The sequence below is a fragment of the Cervus canadensis genome, chromosome 26 (assembly GCF_019320065.1).
Source record: "Cervus canadensis isolate Bull #8, Minnesota chromosome 26, ASM1932006v1, whole genome shotgun sequence".
NCBI lineage: Eukaryota > Metazoa > Chordata > Mammalia > Artiodactyla > Cervidae > Cervus > Cervus canadensis.
Window position 1 is genome coordinate 46659855 of NC_057411.1, and position 14255 is coordinate 46674109.

Below are 14255 nucleotides of genomic sequence, written 5' to 3' on the forward strand. Positions count from 1 at the left end.
ATACCCAGGAACAGAGAGCAAGGGGATGGGCATGACTGCCTTCCCTGCAAGTCTCCTTATCAAGGAATAGCAATCCTTCCCAGAGCCCTCCTGCAGTTGCCTCTGTGCTTCCTCCTTGAATTTTATTAGCCAGAATTGGTGCACATGGCTCCCTAAACTGCAGAGGAGGCTTGCAAAGTGAGTATTTGATATTTGGAATCTCTATGATGGGAGACATGCTTTGCCAGTAAGGAAGAAGAGTGAATGATATCTATTTGGGTTGGAAAGCAAAGTTGTCTGCTACATCACATATGGCCAACCTGGCCTCCAACTTTGTGGTATCAGTTTCCCTTCACAAAAGCAGGGTGAATTCACCTGTTACCGTGCATCCTCACCAGCACTTGGAAATTGTCAAAATATTTTGCCCATCTTTTGTGGCTCTAATTTTTGTCCCCCTGATTACTAACACAATTGATCATTCTTTAATGGTTTTATCGGTCATTCTGGTTTCTTCTGTGAAATGCCTATTTTTATCTTTGAATGCCTGTTTTTATATTGAATTTTTTTCTTTATACTGAATGTATAAAGATTCTAAATTTTTGTCATTTACATGGATTACAAATAAGCTCTCCCTATCTGTGGTCTGACCTGACGTTATTTATCAGGTCCCTTGTCTTACTGAAGATTTTAATATATTCATATTATCTTTTATGGTTGTGCCTTTTTGCATCTTTATTTTTATTTATTTATTTTTCTTTTTGCATCTTTAAAAAAATGTTTATTTATTTTTTGGGCCACACTGCAGGGCATGTGGGATCTTAATTCCCCAACCAGGGATTGAACCCATGCCCTCTGCATTGGAGGCTTGGAATTTTAACCACTGGACCACCAGGGAAGTCCCTTGTATCTTATTTAAGAACTTATTTTCTACCAGAGGTCACAAAATGTCACATATAATCAAAAAATTTTAAAACAATTGATTTTCATTAGTGTTTTATACTTTTGGAATATATTTTTGTGTGTGGTATAATGTAGGAACCTAATTTCATTTTTCCCCCTGCAGTTGGATAGTCAGTTCTGTGAGTTCTATCTATTAAATAATCTATTATTTATGAAGGGCTTTATAATGCCACTTTTGTTGCATATCAGGTTTATTAGTTCACTTCTGGGCTCTAATATGTTTTATGATCTTTTTATTTCTAAACCACATTGTTTAAATTACTAATGTCTTGATACTGAGTAGGGTACCTCTGCTTTCTGCTAGTTTACATTTTTTTTTTTTGAAGTTTATGCAAACAGAATCACATACTCCATATTTTTGTCTCTGGTGTCTTTCAAGGCTTTGGCATGATGTTTTTTTTAGTTCATCCGTGTTGTACCAATAGTTTCTTCCCTATTATTGCTGAATTGTAGTCCCTTGTGTGTGCATATACCACAATGTGTCTATCCATTCACCTGTTGATGGGTATTTGGCTTGTATTCACCTTTTGGATATTATGAGTAAAATTTCTATGACTATTAGTATACAAGCTACTGTGTAGACATGTGGTTTCATTTTTCTTGGGTAAATTCCCGGAAATAAGGTAGCTGAGCCATCGTGGTTTAGCTGTGTAAGAAACTGCTATGCTGCTTCACAAGGTAATTGCATAGTTTTATGCATCCACTATCAGGGTATGAATATTGTTGCTAGCACTGTTATTGTCAGGCTTTTATGTGCTAGCCATTCTAACGAGCTTCCAGTGGTATTTGAATGGTGGTTTTAATGTGCATTTCCCTCATGACTAATGATATTGAACTTCATCTCATGGACTTATTGAAGTATGTATTCAAGTCTTTTGCCAATCTTTAAAAAATTAGATTTTTGTTCTTACTGTTGAGGTGTAGGTGCTTTATTTATACTGAATACAAGTCCATTTTCAATTCAGTTCACTTCAGTGGCTCAGTCGTGTCCGACTCTTTGCAACCCCATGGACTGCAGCTCTCCAGGCCTCCCTGTCCATCACCAACTCCCAGAGTTTACCCAGACTCATGTCCATTGAGTCAGTGATGCCATCCATCCATCTCATTTCTGTCGTCCCCTTCTCCTTCTGCTTTCAATCTTTCCCAGTATCAGGATTTTTTCAAATGAGTCCTTTATCAAATGTGTCCTAAACATATTTTCTTTCACTTTGTAACTTGTCTTTTCATCTTCTTTAATGGAGTCTTTAAGGACCAAAAATTTTTTTAAAAAACCTTTATAAGATCCAATTTGTTCATTTTCTCTTCTACAACTTGTGCTTTAGGTCTTTGATCAATTTATTGATCAAAAGATCAAAATTATTGTGTATAGTGTGAAGTGAGAGTCAATTTCTTTTTTTGCATATGAAAACTTATTTGCTATAGTATCATTTGGGCTTCCCAGGTGGCCCTAGTGGTAAAGAATCTGCCTGCAATGCAGGAGACCAAGTTCAATCCCTGGGTTAGGAAGATCCCCTGGAGGAGGGCATGGCTACCCGCTCCAGTATTCTTGCCTGGAGAATCTCCATGGATAGAGGAGCCTGGTAGGCTACAATCCATTGGGTTGCAAACAGTTGGACACAACTGTAGTATCACTTATGGAAAAAGCTTCCCCTTGCCTTCTTTGACTCCCTTCCTGAAAGTCAGTTGACCGTGTCTCAGTCAATTCCAGAGGCTGTAACAGAATAGCATAGACTGGGTGGTTTATTGGCAACAGAAATTTATTTCTCGAAGTTCTGGAGGCTAAACATCCAAGACCAAGACGTCAGCAGATTCGGTGTGTGCTGACAACCCACTTCCTAGTTCAAAGATGGCCCCTTCTCACTGTGTCCTCACAGGGATTAAGGAGGGAGTTCTCTGGGTCTCTTTTATGAGGTTGCTAATTCCATTCATGATAGCTCCACTCTCATAAGCTAACTACCCCAAATGCCCCACTGCCAAATAGTATCGCCTTGGGAAACAGGTTTCAACTTATGAATTTTGGGGGTCACAAACATTCAGTCTATAGCACCAAGTATGTATGGGTTTCTTTCTGCCCTCTCTTCTACTTTTTTGATTTATATCAATTCTTTCATGACTCCTACATTGTGTAGATCACTGAAGCTCTTTAGTAAAACCTTGAAATCAAATCTTGTAAGTCTTCTAGCTTTTCCCCTTTGATTGGTTTGGCTAGCTTGTATAATAAAGTTTAGACTCAACTTGTCAATATTTTTAACAAAGCATGCTGTAAGTTTGATTTGTATTTTGTCACCATCTTAATATTGAGCCTTCCAACCCATAAATATGGTATATTTCCTTGAAATGTTAATCACTCAGTTGTGTCCGACTCTTTGCCACCCCAAGGACTGGAGCCTGCCAGACTCCTCTGTCCATGGGATTCTCCAGGCAAGAATACTGGAGAGGGTAGACATTCCCTTCTCCAGGGAATCATCCCTACCCAGGGAACCCAGGTCTTCTGCATTGCAGGCAGATTCTTTAATATCTGAGCCACCAGGGAAGCCCTTAGGCATTTGAAAATTTCTTACAGCAATATTTTGTTTTCAGAGTACAAGTTGTATATATTTTGTTAAATTTGTTAATATTTCCCACTTTTGCACTCCTATAGTTTAATATACATGTATATATTCTACTTTGATATAATATGTAGTATGTAGTTTTCATATAGTACATTATGTGTAGTATTTAATATATAGTTTATAGCATAATAGGGGATGACAAGGGATGAGACGGTTGGATGGCATCACTGACTCGATGGACGTGAGTTTGCGTAAACTCCAGGGTTGGTGATGGACAGGGAAGCCGAGTGTGCAGCAGTCCATGGGGTCACAATCAGACACGACTGAATGACTGAACTGAACCGAACCGATACAATATATTACATATTCTGATCAATACCACCTCGACCCAAAGACTTCTCCATCCCAGTTCATGGCAATGCCATCCTTCCAGTGTCTCAGGCCCCAAACCCTGGAATTATTGAATCCTTATTTCTCTAGCACTACTTATCCTATCTGTTAGGAAATCTGCAATGAATCAAACATTTATCACATCTGTTACCTCCCTGGTGCAAATCACCATGGGCACTCATCCAGATTACTGGTCTACCTCTCTCTGCCTTTTCCACTTTTCAGACTCTATTTAACAAAGCTGTCCGAGAAATGCTGTGAAGCCTAAGTAATGCCAGGTGCCTCTCCTCAGTTCACCGTGAGTAGAAGCTCGCTGAGCTCAGCCCAGTGGACAGCATCGCCTTTCTGACCTCATTTCCGTCCACTCCACCTTGCTCACTGCTCTAGCCACACTGGCTTCTCTGCTGTTTCTGGATCACACCAGGCATCAGGGCTATTGTGAACGCTGTTCCTTCCACCCAGAATGTGGTGGGTGTCTGTGTGACTAACCTCCTTGCTTCCTTTGATCCTTTGCTCAAATGTCATCTACTGTCCTCCCTGTTTAATGCCAAACACAGACACTTCCTCCCAATGACTTCTGACTCCCTTCTCCTGTTCTATTTTCCATTTTCTCCCCTCATAGAATTTATAAATTGCTAGGATATTCTATAATACTCATTATCTTTATTGTCTATTATCAGCCTTGCTCTGGTAGAATGGAATTCTCCCAGGACAGAGATTCTTGTCTGTTTTGTTCACTGGTGCATATTATTTGCTCATAAATGTGCCTGGAACATAGCAGATGCTCAATAAATATTTTCCAGTTGAAGGAATGAATGATTTCTGAGCTTTCCTTCAGCCTGAAGAGTCTTCTGATTTTAAGACTGCTGAAAAAATCCTCACCACCTCAGAGAATGTGGTCAATCTCTTCCTCCTTCCAGTAGGTGGCGGTCTTCACCTTCAACGCAGGCTTCCGGGAGCCTCAAATTTGAGACTCCACTGATTCCTGCATCGCAGGCAGATTCTTTACCATCTGAGCCACCGGATCCTAATTTCTGTTAGGACTCAACTTCATTCTCAGGATAAGTTGTTATTGTTGTTCAGTCACTCAGTCGTGTCCGACTCTTTGCGACCCCATGAACTGTAGCACGCTAGGCTTCCCTGTCCTTCACCATCTCCCGGAGTTTGCTCAAATCACTGTCCATTGAGTCAGTGACGCCATCCAACCATCTCATCCCCTCTGTCATCCCCTTCTCCTCCTGCCCTCAGTCTTTCCCAGCATCAGGGTCTTTTCCAATGAGTCGTCTCTCCTTATCAGGTGGCCAAAGTATCCGAGCTTCGGCTTCAGCATCTGTCCTTCCAATGAATATTCGGGGTTGGTTTCCTTTAGGATTGACTGGGGATAAGAAGGGACATGATTTAAAATTTCCTGCAGGGGGCAGCATTGTTTAGCAGAAAGAGAGGAGTTTGGCGATCAGTCACCTGTCCTGACTGCTGATTGACTTTGGGCAAGTTGCTAAGCTCTGGGACTAGGTAGCTCCAAAGCAGGGGAGAGGGTAGTCCCCCCACCCCAACACACACACACGTAAGGAGGGCTGGTGTAAGAGTTAAACCGGATGTGTCCACGATGAGCACGTGGTGCGTGCTGCGGTGTTCACACCCTCTCCTCGCCCCTTCTAGCACTCCCCTGCCGCTGGGCACTGGAGGCACCTGCGTGAGTGGGTCAGAGGTAGAAAGAGGGGCAAGCGGTGAACAGGAGGGAATACTCATGGTGGGAGGGAAGCTGGTGGGGGTCTGTGGGAAGGAGCTGAGTGGTAGGAAGGGGCGGACATCTCGGTGACCTTGAATCCTGACACTGGTGCCCAGCCTGCATGCATCGAGACTCTAGGTCAGCAATTAAGGAAGCAAACAGAAAACTGCTGTCAGCCTGGGAGCCCAGCTCAACCCAGAAAGTTGCTTATGACAAATCACTTCTTTCAGAAGCTGCTCCTGGAGCTTGTCAGGCATGAACACTGATGAAGCATGCTGATTTTTCACAGTCTTCCCTGGTGGCTCAGATGGTAAATAATCTGCCTGCAATGCAGGAGACACGGCTTCGATCCCTGGGTTGGGAAGATCTGGTGAAGGGAATGGCTACCCACTCCAGTATTCTTGCCTGGAGAATCCCATGGACAGAGGAGCCTGGCGGGCTACAGTCCATGGGGTTGCAAAGAGTCGGACACAAATTAGTGACTGAACAACAAAAAAACAGTTCAGATTGCTGGTTACCGCCAATGCCTGCTCCCCTACCCCCATCCCCCGAGAACACCCACACAAGAACACCAGTGGTTGAACAAGGTGGGTTTATTGCTCTTTGCAGAACAACTGGACGCTCACCCTAGGGATGCACAGGGGCAGGAGAGGGCTCCATCTAAGGATGCTGTGCTTTAGTTGCTTAGTCGTGTCTGACTCTTTGCAACCCCATAGACGGCAGCCCACCAGGCCCTTCCGCCCATGGGATTCCCCAGGCAAGAACACTGGAGTGGGTTGCCATTTCCTTCTCCAAAAGAAACTGTAGAAAGAAAGTGAAGTCCTCAGTCCTGTCCGACTCTTTGCGAACCCATGGACTGTAGCCAACCAGACTCCTCCATCCATGGAATTTTCCAGGCAAGAGTACTGGAGTAGATTGCCTTTTCCTTCTCCATCTAAGGATGTTAGAAGGGACTTAAAGGATTCTGACTTGTTTTATGAGATTTTGGCCAAGTTTCAATGAGGCTGGTTTTCCCTGGATGCTGCCAGGAGGCAAAGGGGAAAGGAGTAATCCTTCATGTGCTGTCTTTTCAGTCGTGTTTGACTCTTGCGACCCCCATTGACTGTTGCCCTCCAGGCTGCTCTGTCCATGAGATTTCCCAGGCAAGAATCGTGGAGTGGGTTGCCGTTTGCTTCGCCAGGGGATCTTCCTGACCCAGGGCTCAAACTCGCGTCTGTTACATCTCCTGCATTGGCAGGTGGTTGCTTTACCCCTGAGCCATCAGGGAAGGCCATAGGGGCTGGACCTCAGTGATATTCGCTGATTCCTGGGCTCATCAGGAGGAACGAGCCACTCGACTTGGCCAGCCTGAGTCAAGAAGGCAGAAGACCCTTGGAATGGCTGCTTGGCTAGTGCCCTGCAGGGACAAAACAGGCTCAGGGGGAATAGAAAACCGGAGGCTAGTCCTTACTCCCCTGGGTCCAGCTGTCTGATCTAATATTATACTTGGGATGCCAAGTCCAAAGGCCAGAGTTTGTCCTGACGACGTTAGCCGAACTCTGCCAATGGAAACCCACTCCCTGCTCCCCCTGCCAGGAAACGATGGGCTCGGGTTCACTTGAAACACAAGCTCACAAAGGAAGGTCCAGCTGGGTCTCTGCCGGCACCTCCAGCTAGCCTCCCCTCCATCTCTGCTGCCTCGCCTGCCTGCCTGCTCTCCTCCAGGGGCTGTTTAGAGGGGGCCGTGGGGTTCGAGTTTCTATTACAAAGACTTCTCTCCATCTTTGAGGCCGGCACAGATTTTTTTCAGAATGATTTTTCAAAAAAAAAAAAAGTCAGCAGAGGCCAACTCCCTGCTTCCAGCTATCCACCATCTTCCCCTGGTAATTAGGTAAGATTCGGAACCGTTTCCTCGGTCTAAAAGGCCCGTGTGATCTCCTCTAGATTACTTTTGTGACTTGACTTCTCCCCTCTGCTCCCCTTATTCTTCCCTCACTTCCTCAAAATCAGCAAGTTCTTTTCTGCCTCAGGGCCTTTGCACTTTTGCAGGGCTGTCTGCCTGGACCGCACCCCTTCCCAACATCTAGTCTTAGGGAGCCATTTCCTGACCAGCCTTCCTAAAGTGGTCATTGCACCAAAATTCCCCACTGATTCCCTACGCTCTTATCATCACCTGTACTTGTTTTGTTAGCTTATTTGCTTGTTTGGTTCCGATCTGTCTCTCTGACCAGAGAGGAACCTCACGAGGGCAGGGACCTTGTAGAGCAGGGAGGCTGAGGCTCATCCCGTAAGGACGGTGCACACGAGACGCAAGGGTGTGGATGAACCACTTGACACATGGTGGCTTTCTCAGCAAGACTTCTTTGGTGTGTGTGTGCGCTGTCATGTCCAACCCTTTGTGGTCCCGTGGCCTGTAGCCCACCAGGCTCCTCTGTCCATGGGATTCTCCAGGCAAGAATACTGGAGTGGGTTGCCATGCCCTCCTCCAGGGGACCGTCCTGACCCAGGGGTGGAACCCGCGTCTCCTGCATCTCTTGCATTTGCAGGCAGATTCATTCATTACCACTAGCACCACCTGGGAAGCCTTGTGCTCTAAACATATATTTGAAATCGAATTATTCTTCTTTTACTTTGCTTCCTGTCTTATCTCACAGAAGCGGAAACTGCCAAGGGATCAGGCAGGCGTTCACGAGTGCATTCATTTCCAAGGATCCCTGCAAAGCGACAAAGGAGGACTACAAGCCCCTGCTAGACCTGGCGTATCCCACTGTGCCCTGTGGCAAGGTACCTGGGGCCAAGTTATGGATTTAAAAACTGAGGTTAAAAGCCAAAGGGGAGAGGTCATGATCAGGGTGAGGGAAGAGGAAAATTGGATATTAGGGTGTAGGCTTGATTGGCAGGGAGGGAGCTTGTGGGCCTTTGGGAGACCAGGATGTCACAGGGATTCAGGACACCCCGGGGGACACGAGGTGAGAGAGAGAATTGGGGATATAGAAAGAGGAAAGGAAAGTTGGCCAAAAACCAGGCCAAGCAAACCTAACGTAGATCCCAACCCAACCCAAACAGAGGTAACCCACCTGATGAAATTCAGAACTCTCCCTGACCTCTGGCGATGGTGATGCTGGTAACAGCAATGCCTTTTTGAATTTTCTGAGTCTCCTTTTTGTTTACAAAGGGCTCTCTGAACTTTATCCTGTTAGGTTTTCACTGTCAACTTGTGAAATAGACAGGTCAGGCATCAGTATCTCCATTTCACCAGAAAGAATACCGAGACTTCATGAGTTTGGGGACCATGATGACTGAGTTTGATGATCCTGAAAGTGCCCATCTGAAATGTGCAAGGTTCAAGATTTAGAACCAGACAGGCCTGAATTTTAATACACTAATTATACCGGAAAAGGTCTATAACGGAGTGCATCTTTTCTTTTAAGAAAAACTTTATTTGTTTTAATTGTAGGATAATTACTTTACAGTATTGTGATGGTTTGTGACATACATCAATATGAATCGGCCATAGGTATACAGGTGTCCCCTCCATCCTGAACTCCCCGCTCCCATGGAGTGCATCTTTTCTAAAATCAGCGTTTAAGGTGAAAATTCAGTGTGCCCCAAATCATCGTCATGCAGCCCTGCAGCCTTAAAGCCACAAATTACAGCCCATCGTTAGAGCTGCGGTTGCTATGAAGCTCTGGTTGGTACAACAAGAACCAGGCCCTTCACAGAGGGGCTGCTCGTAGATTACCACCCGGGAGACGCTGGCTGAATAGGTGATGGGGCCGCTGACAGGAGACAAGCACTTCACTTGTATTGTCTCATTTCATCTCAGCATCTCAGGGGTCCGTTACAATTGTTATCGGCGGGGGCTAAGAGGTCAAGAATCCGCCTGCCAGTGCAGGAGAGGGAAGAGATCAGGGTCTGATCCCTGGGTTGGGAAGATCCCCTGGAGGAAGGCATGGCAAGTGTTGGTTGCTAAGTCATGTCCAACTCTTTGTGACCCATGGACTGTGGCCCACCAGGCTCCTCTGTACATGGGATTCTCAGGCAAGAATTCTGGAGGGGGTTGCCATTCCCTTCTCCAGGGGATCTTCCCCAACCCAGGGGTCGAACCCGGGTCTCACTTGTTACTATCTGAGCCACCAAGGAAGCCCCTAAGGCTTCCCTGGGTCGGGAAGATACTCTGGAGAAGGAAATGCAACCCACTCCAGTATTCTTGCCTGGAGAATCCCGTGGACAGAGGAGCCTGGAGGGCTGCAGTCCACTGGGTCACAAACAGTCAGAGACGACGGAAGTGACTAAGCGCGCACACACCATTTTACGATGGGAACATAAGGCTTAGAGATTCTTTAGTCGCCCGAGGTCAGACAGCTAGTGAGCAGTGATGCTGGGTTTTGTACAGGCAGCCTGACTCCAGGACCTGGCTTCAAAGGGCAACGTCCACTGCCTCCTACTGAGAATGAACAGATCCATGGAACAGAAGATGGTTCTGAAATTCGACTTTACAAGGGACCTTTACAAGGGTCGCTGAGAGAGCTCACTGTATTTGTTCTTTTCCTTTGTTTGTAAGGGGCTAGGGGAGATTTGAGGGGGAAAGCAGGGATTATAGAGCTCTTTAAGAACCAATGAGCAGTTTTCCCAGAAAATGGCATGTAGAAAAAATTGTTTTGCCAAAAACTTTAGGAATTTGGAACTTCCTAATGCCTTCCCCAGATGCGTTTGGCACTTTTAAAATTCCAAGATTTTTTAAACTTTTGTATTTACTTAATTTTTGGCTCCACTTTTTAATTTATTTTATTTTTGAATTTTTATTTATTTAATTTTGGGTCTGTTGCTGAGCTCAGGCTTTTCTCTCGTTTCGGTCCACGGGCTCCTTGGTGCAGTGACTTTTCTTATTGCAGAGCGGGGAGTCTAGGGGGCGCGGGCTTTAATAGTTGTGGTTCACGGGCTTTGTTGTCCCTTGACATGTGGGATCTTCCCACATCAGGGATCGAACCTGTGTCCCCTGCACTGGCAGGCAGTTTCTTAACCATTGGACCAGCAGGGAAGTCCTATTATAAGATACTGATCAGTGGCTTTCAGGCTTCTTTCCTGCAGTCCAGAAAAATCAGTTCACTTTAACATTGTGACCTAGAGAACACACACACACATGCACACACACACACATGCGCACACACCCTCTCACTCACACACAGAAATTGATGATGCCTGCCGTACTTACTCTTACACAGGTGATTTACGTGATGTTTCCCATGTTTTCTTTCATTTACAGAAGATGCAGATTTGGTGTTTTTATTCAACTTAGTAAATCTATCTCAATAATAGATTGTGTTTATTCTTTCCTAGGCGGTCTTTTGGAGCAAAACACGGGAGCTGGCTCATGAGTATGCGAAACGGCGGGGCCTGTTGACCCTGGAGGACACGCTGCTGGGTTCCCTTGCGGATGGCCTCAGCTGGTGCGGGGAGCCAGGCTCTCCTGGTGAGACTCGGGGCCTGCGGGGCGGCCCCGGGGACGGGCAGGGTGCAGGAGCCTCCCAGCTGGTCAGTGCTCCTACAGGTGCCCCCGGCACCCTTGAGGACAACTCGGGCCGATGGAAGACAGCATCCTGTAGGCCAGCTCAATTTTTTTCTAGAAAAAAATAAATGACTTCAGGATTTGGGATTGCTCAAGCTTCCTGATTTTCTCCTTTCTGAGGGAAGGTGTAGCCTGCTTCGGAATGGTTGGTGGTCTGCTTTCTCTAAGGGCATCCTTCAGGACCAAAGAATTATCGGGCAGGAGGAGCCTCCAACGGAAGCAGGTAGAAGTCCTTGATCTGCAGAACAGCCCCAGGGGCCACGGGCTGGGCTTCTCTGTCTCGGGCTGTGTGTAGCTTTGCCAGAGATGAGAGGTCCCTTTACCTTCCTAGAAAGACCTAGAACACCTCCCTGTGGGAAGGTATTTCTACTCAGAGAGTCTGATTGCACTTTCACTTCTTTTTGTCCTTCTCTTTTTATTTTTAATGTGGGTATTTTTACTTTTAGTAAAACTTTTAGTTTTAGTCTTTCACTTTATATATTTTACTCTTTATATTATTTTATTGCTTTAGACTTACCCAAAAAAAACTTACTGTGGTGGCTTCTTCAACCCAGATGTGCACTGTTTCCAAATACAAAAAGGATGGACTCTTTTTTAAAAAATGATTTTTAAAATTTATTTATTTTTGGCCATGCTGGGTCTTTGTTGCTGTCACGGCTTTTTCTCTAGTTGTGGCAAATGGGGGCTACTCGCTAGTTGCTGTGTGTGGGCCTCTCGCTGCCATGCTTTCTCCTGTTGCAATCATGGGCTCCAGGGTGCGTGGGCTTCTGTAGTTGGGGCCCATAGGCTTAGTTGCTCCTTGGCATGTGGGATCTTCTTGGATCAGGCATCTATCCGTGTTTCCTGCATTGGCAGGTGGATTCTTCACCACTGAGCCACCGGTGAAAAAGTTGGCTTAAAGCTCAATATTCAGAAAACTAAGATCATGGCATCTGGTCCCATCACTTCAAGGCAAATAGATGGGGAAAGAGTGGAAACAGTGACAGACTTTATTTTGGGGGGGCTCCAAAGTCACTGCAGATGGTGACTGCAGCCATGAAATTAAAAGATGCTTACTCCTTGGAAGAAAAGTTATGACCAACCTAGACAGCATGTTAAAAACCAGAGACATTGTTTTGCCAACAAAGGTCCATTTAGTCAAGACTATGGTTTTTCCAGTAGTCGTGTATGGATGTGAGAGTTGGAGTATAAAGAAAGCTGAGCACCGACGAATTGATACTTTTGAACTGTGGTGTTGGAGAAGACTCTTGAGAGTTCTTTGTACTGCAAGGAGATCCAACCAGTCCATCCTAAAGGAAATCAATCCTGTATATTCATTGGAAGGACATATGCTGAAGCTGAAACTCCAATACTTTGGCCACCTGATGACTCATTGGAAAAGACCCTGATGCTGGGAGGATTGGCGGCAGGAGGAGAAGGGGATGACAGAGGATGAGATGGTTGGATGACATCACCGACTCAATGGGTGTGAGTTTGAGTAAACTCCGGGAGTTGGTGATGGACAGGGAGGCCTGTCCATGGGGTCACAAAGAGTCGGACGCCACTGAATGACTGAACTGAACTGAGCTGAGCCACCAGGGAAACTCCTCCATTTTTCACAATTGAAATATAGTTGATTTACAGTGTTCTGCTGGTTTCTGCTGTATAGCAAAGTGACTCATTTAAACTCACATATGCATTCTTTTCTAATATCCTTTTCCATTATGATTTATCCCAGGAGATTGCATATGGTCCCCTATGCTATACCGTAGGACCTTGTTGTTTGCCTATCTTTGATTTTGAGGCTCAGCATATTTGTGTATTTAATGGTGGACATTTCTATTCCTATTGTTAACTGACAGCTCATATATATTCATCCTTTTATTGGAATGTTTATTGCTTTCTTAAAGAAGTTCGATTTAAGTCGACAGTGGTGGCTACTATTTATTGGGACTTATAATAGCCCCAGTCCTTGCTCTGTGTGCTGTATGAATATTGGCTCATTTAATCCTTCAGGACTCTACGATGATCCCATTGTGCAGGTGAGAAGTCTGAGGCCCAGGGCTGCAGAGTGAGTTGTTGGTTAGTGAGTGGTGGAGCTGGAGCAGACCCAGGATTACTGGCTGAAGGATCCGTATTCTTAACCACATGACATCCTGCCTGTTCTCTGTCACGTGTCTATGTTTCTCAGCTTCTGTTTTTCATTTAATGCTGTTTATATTCTGTGTTTTGCCAACAGAAATGCAGGCAAGTCTGTCAACCCTGTCCCATTTGGCTACTGGGTTGCCTATTTTGCTTAGAGTTTCCTCACGCAAGATTGAGGTCTTCTATATTTTCATCTAGTGCTTTTATTTTGTAATTTTCAATTCATCTTTAATTTAGACTTTTCACCTAGAAATATGACATATAAATATATCTGTCCACTTTTTTTTCTTTTTGGCTAAATTCCAGTTTTCGCCATATTTCTTGCTTTCCTTTTTAAATGTCCCTTATTGTAAGTTGGGCTTCCCAGGTAGCACTAGTGGTAAAGTGTCCACCCGCTTTAGCTTTTGATGGTCATTCATTTAATCCTTTTAGCTTTTAAAGGTGTTTCCTTAAAACTTTTTAAGTTTGTTTTCTTCAATTCTTTCTTAGAGTGAAAAGTATATAAATATCTACTTCTCATCTAGTTACCATTTAAAGTTCCTTATTATTGCTCTCTTTTCAATTGAATCCCATATAGGTCATTTTATTTTGTCAGCTTCCTTCTTCTTTGCCCTCAGTTTTTATTGATTTTAACCTCTTCCCCTTATTTTATTTGTTGTCTTTCCAGTCCTAATTTTTATGTTTTAACTGTTCTACAGTCTGGTGTTTTCCTTATTTTTTACTACATTAATTTTGCCTTGTTTGTTTTGTTATGAAAATGGTAGTTTCCATTGTAACCTTCTAATTCCTTTTTTTAAAAACTTCTTATTCTGCTTTTTAGGTACTTGATTTCTCTTTATTCTAAAATTCCTCTCCTTTTTTTCCCTCTGACTTTAAAGTTTTGTCTAATGTGCAGGTGGCAAGGGGGAGATATCCTTGTGGGCAGGAGGTAGGTGACAAACTCAGAGACTTCTCTCTGGCTTTCTGTTCATGA

General features: G+C 44.7%; 1 protein-coding gene across 1 annotated transcript in view; it reads left to right on the plus strand.

Moving 5' to 3' along the window:
• The window catches only part of CD38 (CD38 molecule), a 53828-nt gene that overhangs the window by 23763 nt on the left and 15810 nt on the right, over positions 1-14255 (plus strand). The window contains exons 2-3 of the mRNA XM_043448178.1: positions 8244-8373; positions 10930-11062. Of these exons, the coding sequence (XP_043304113.1) occupies positions 8244-8373; positions 10930-11062 (263 nt within the window). The remainder of the gene's footprint in view (positions 1-8243; positions 8374-10929; positions 11063-14255) is intronic.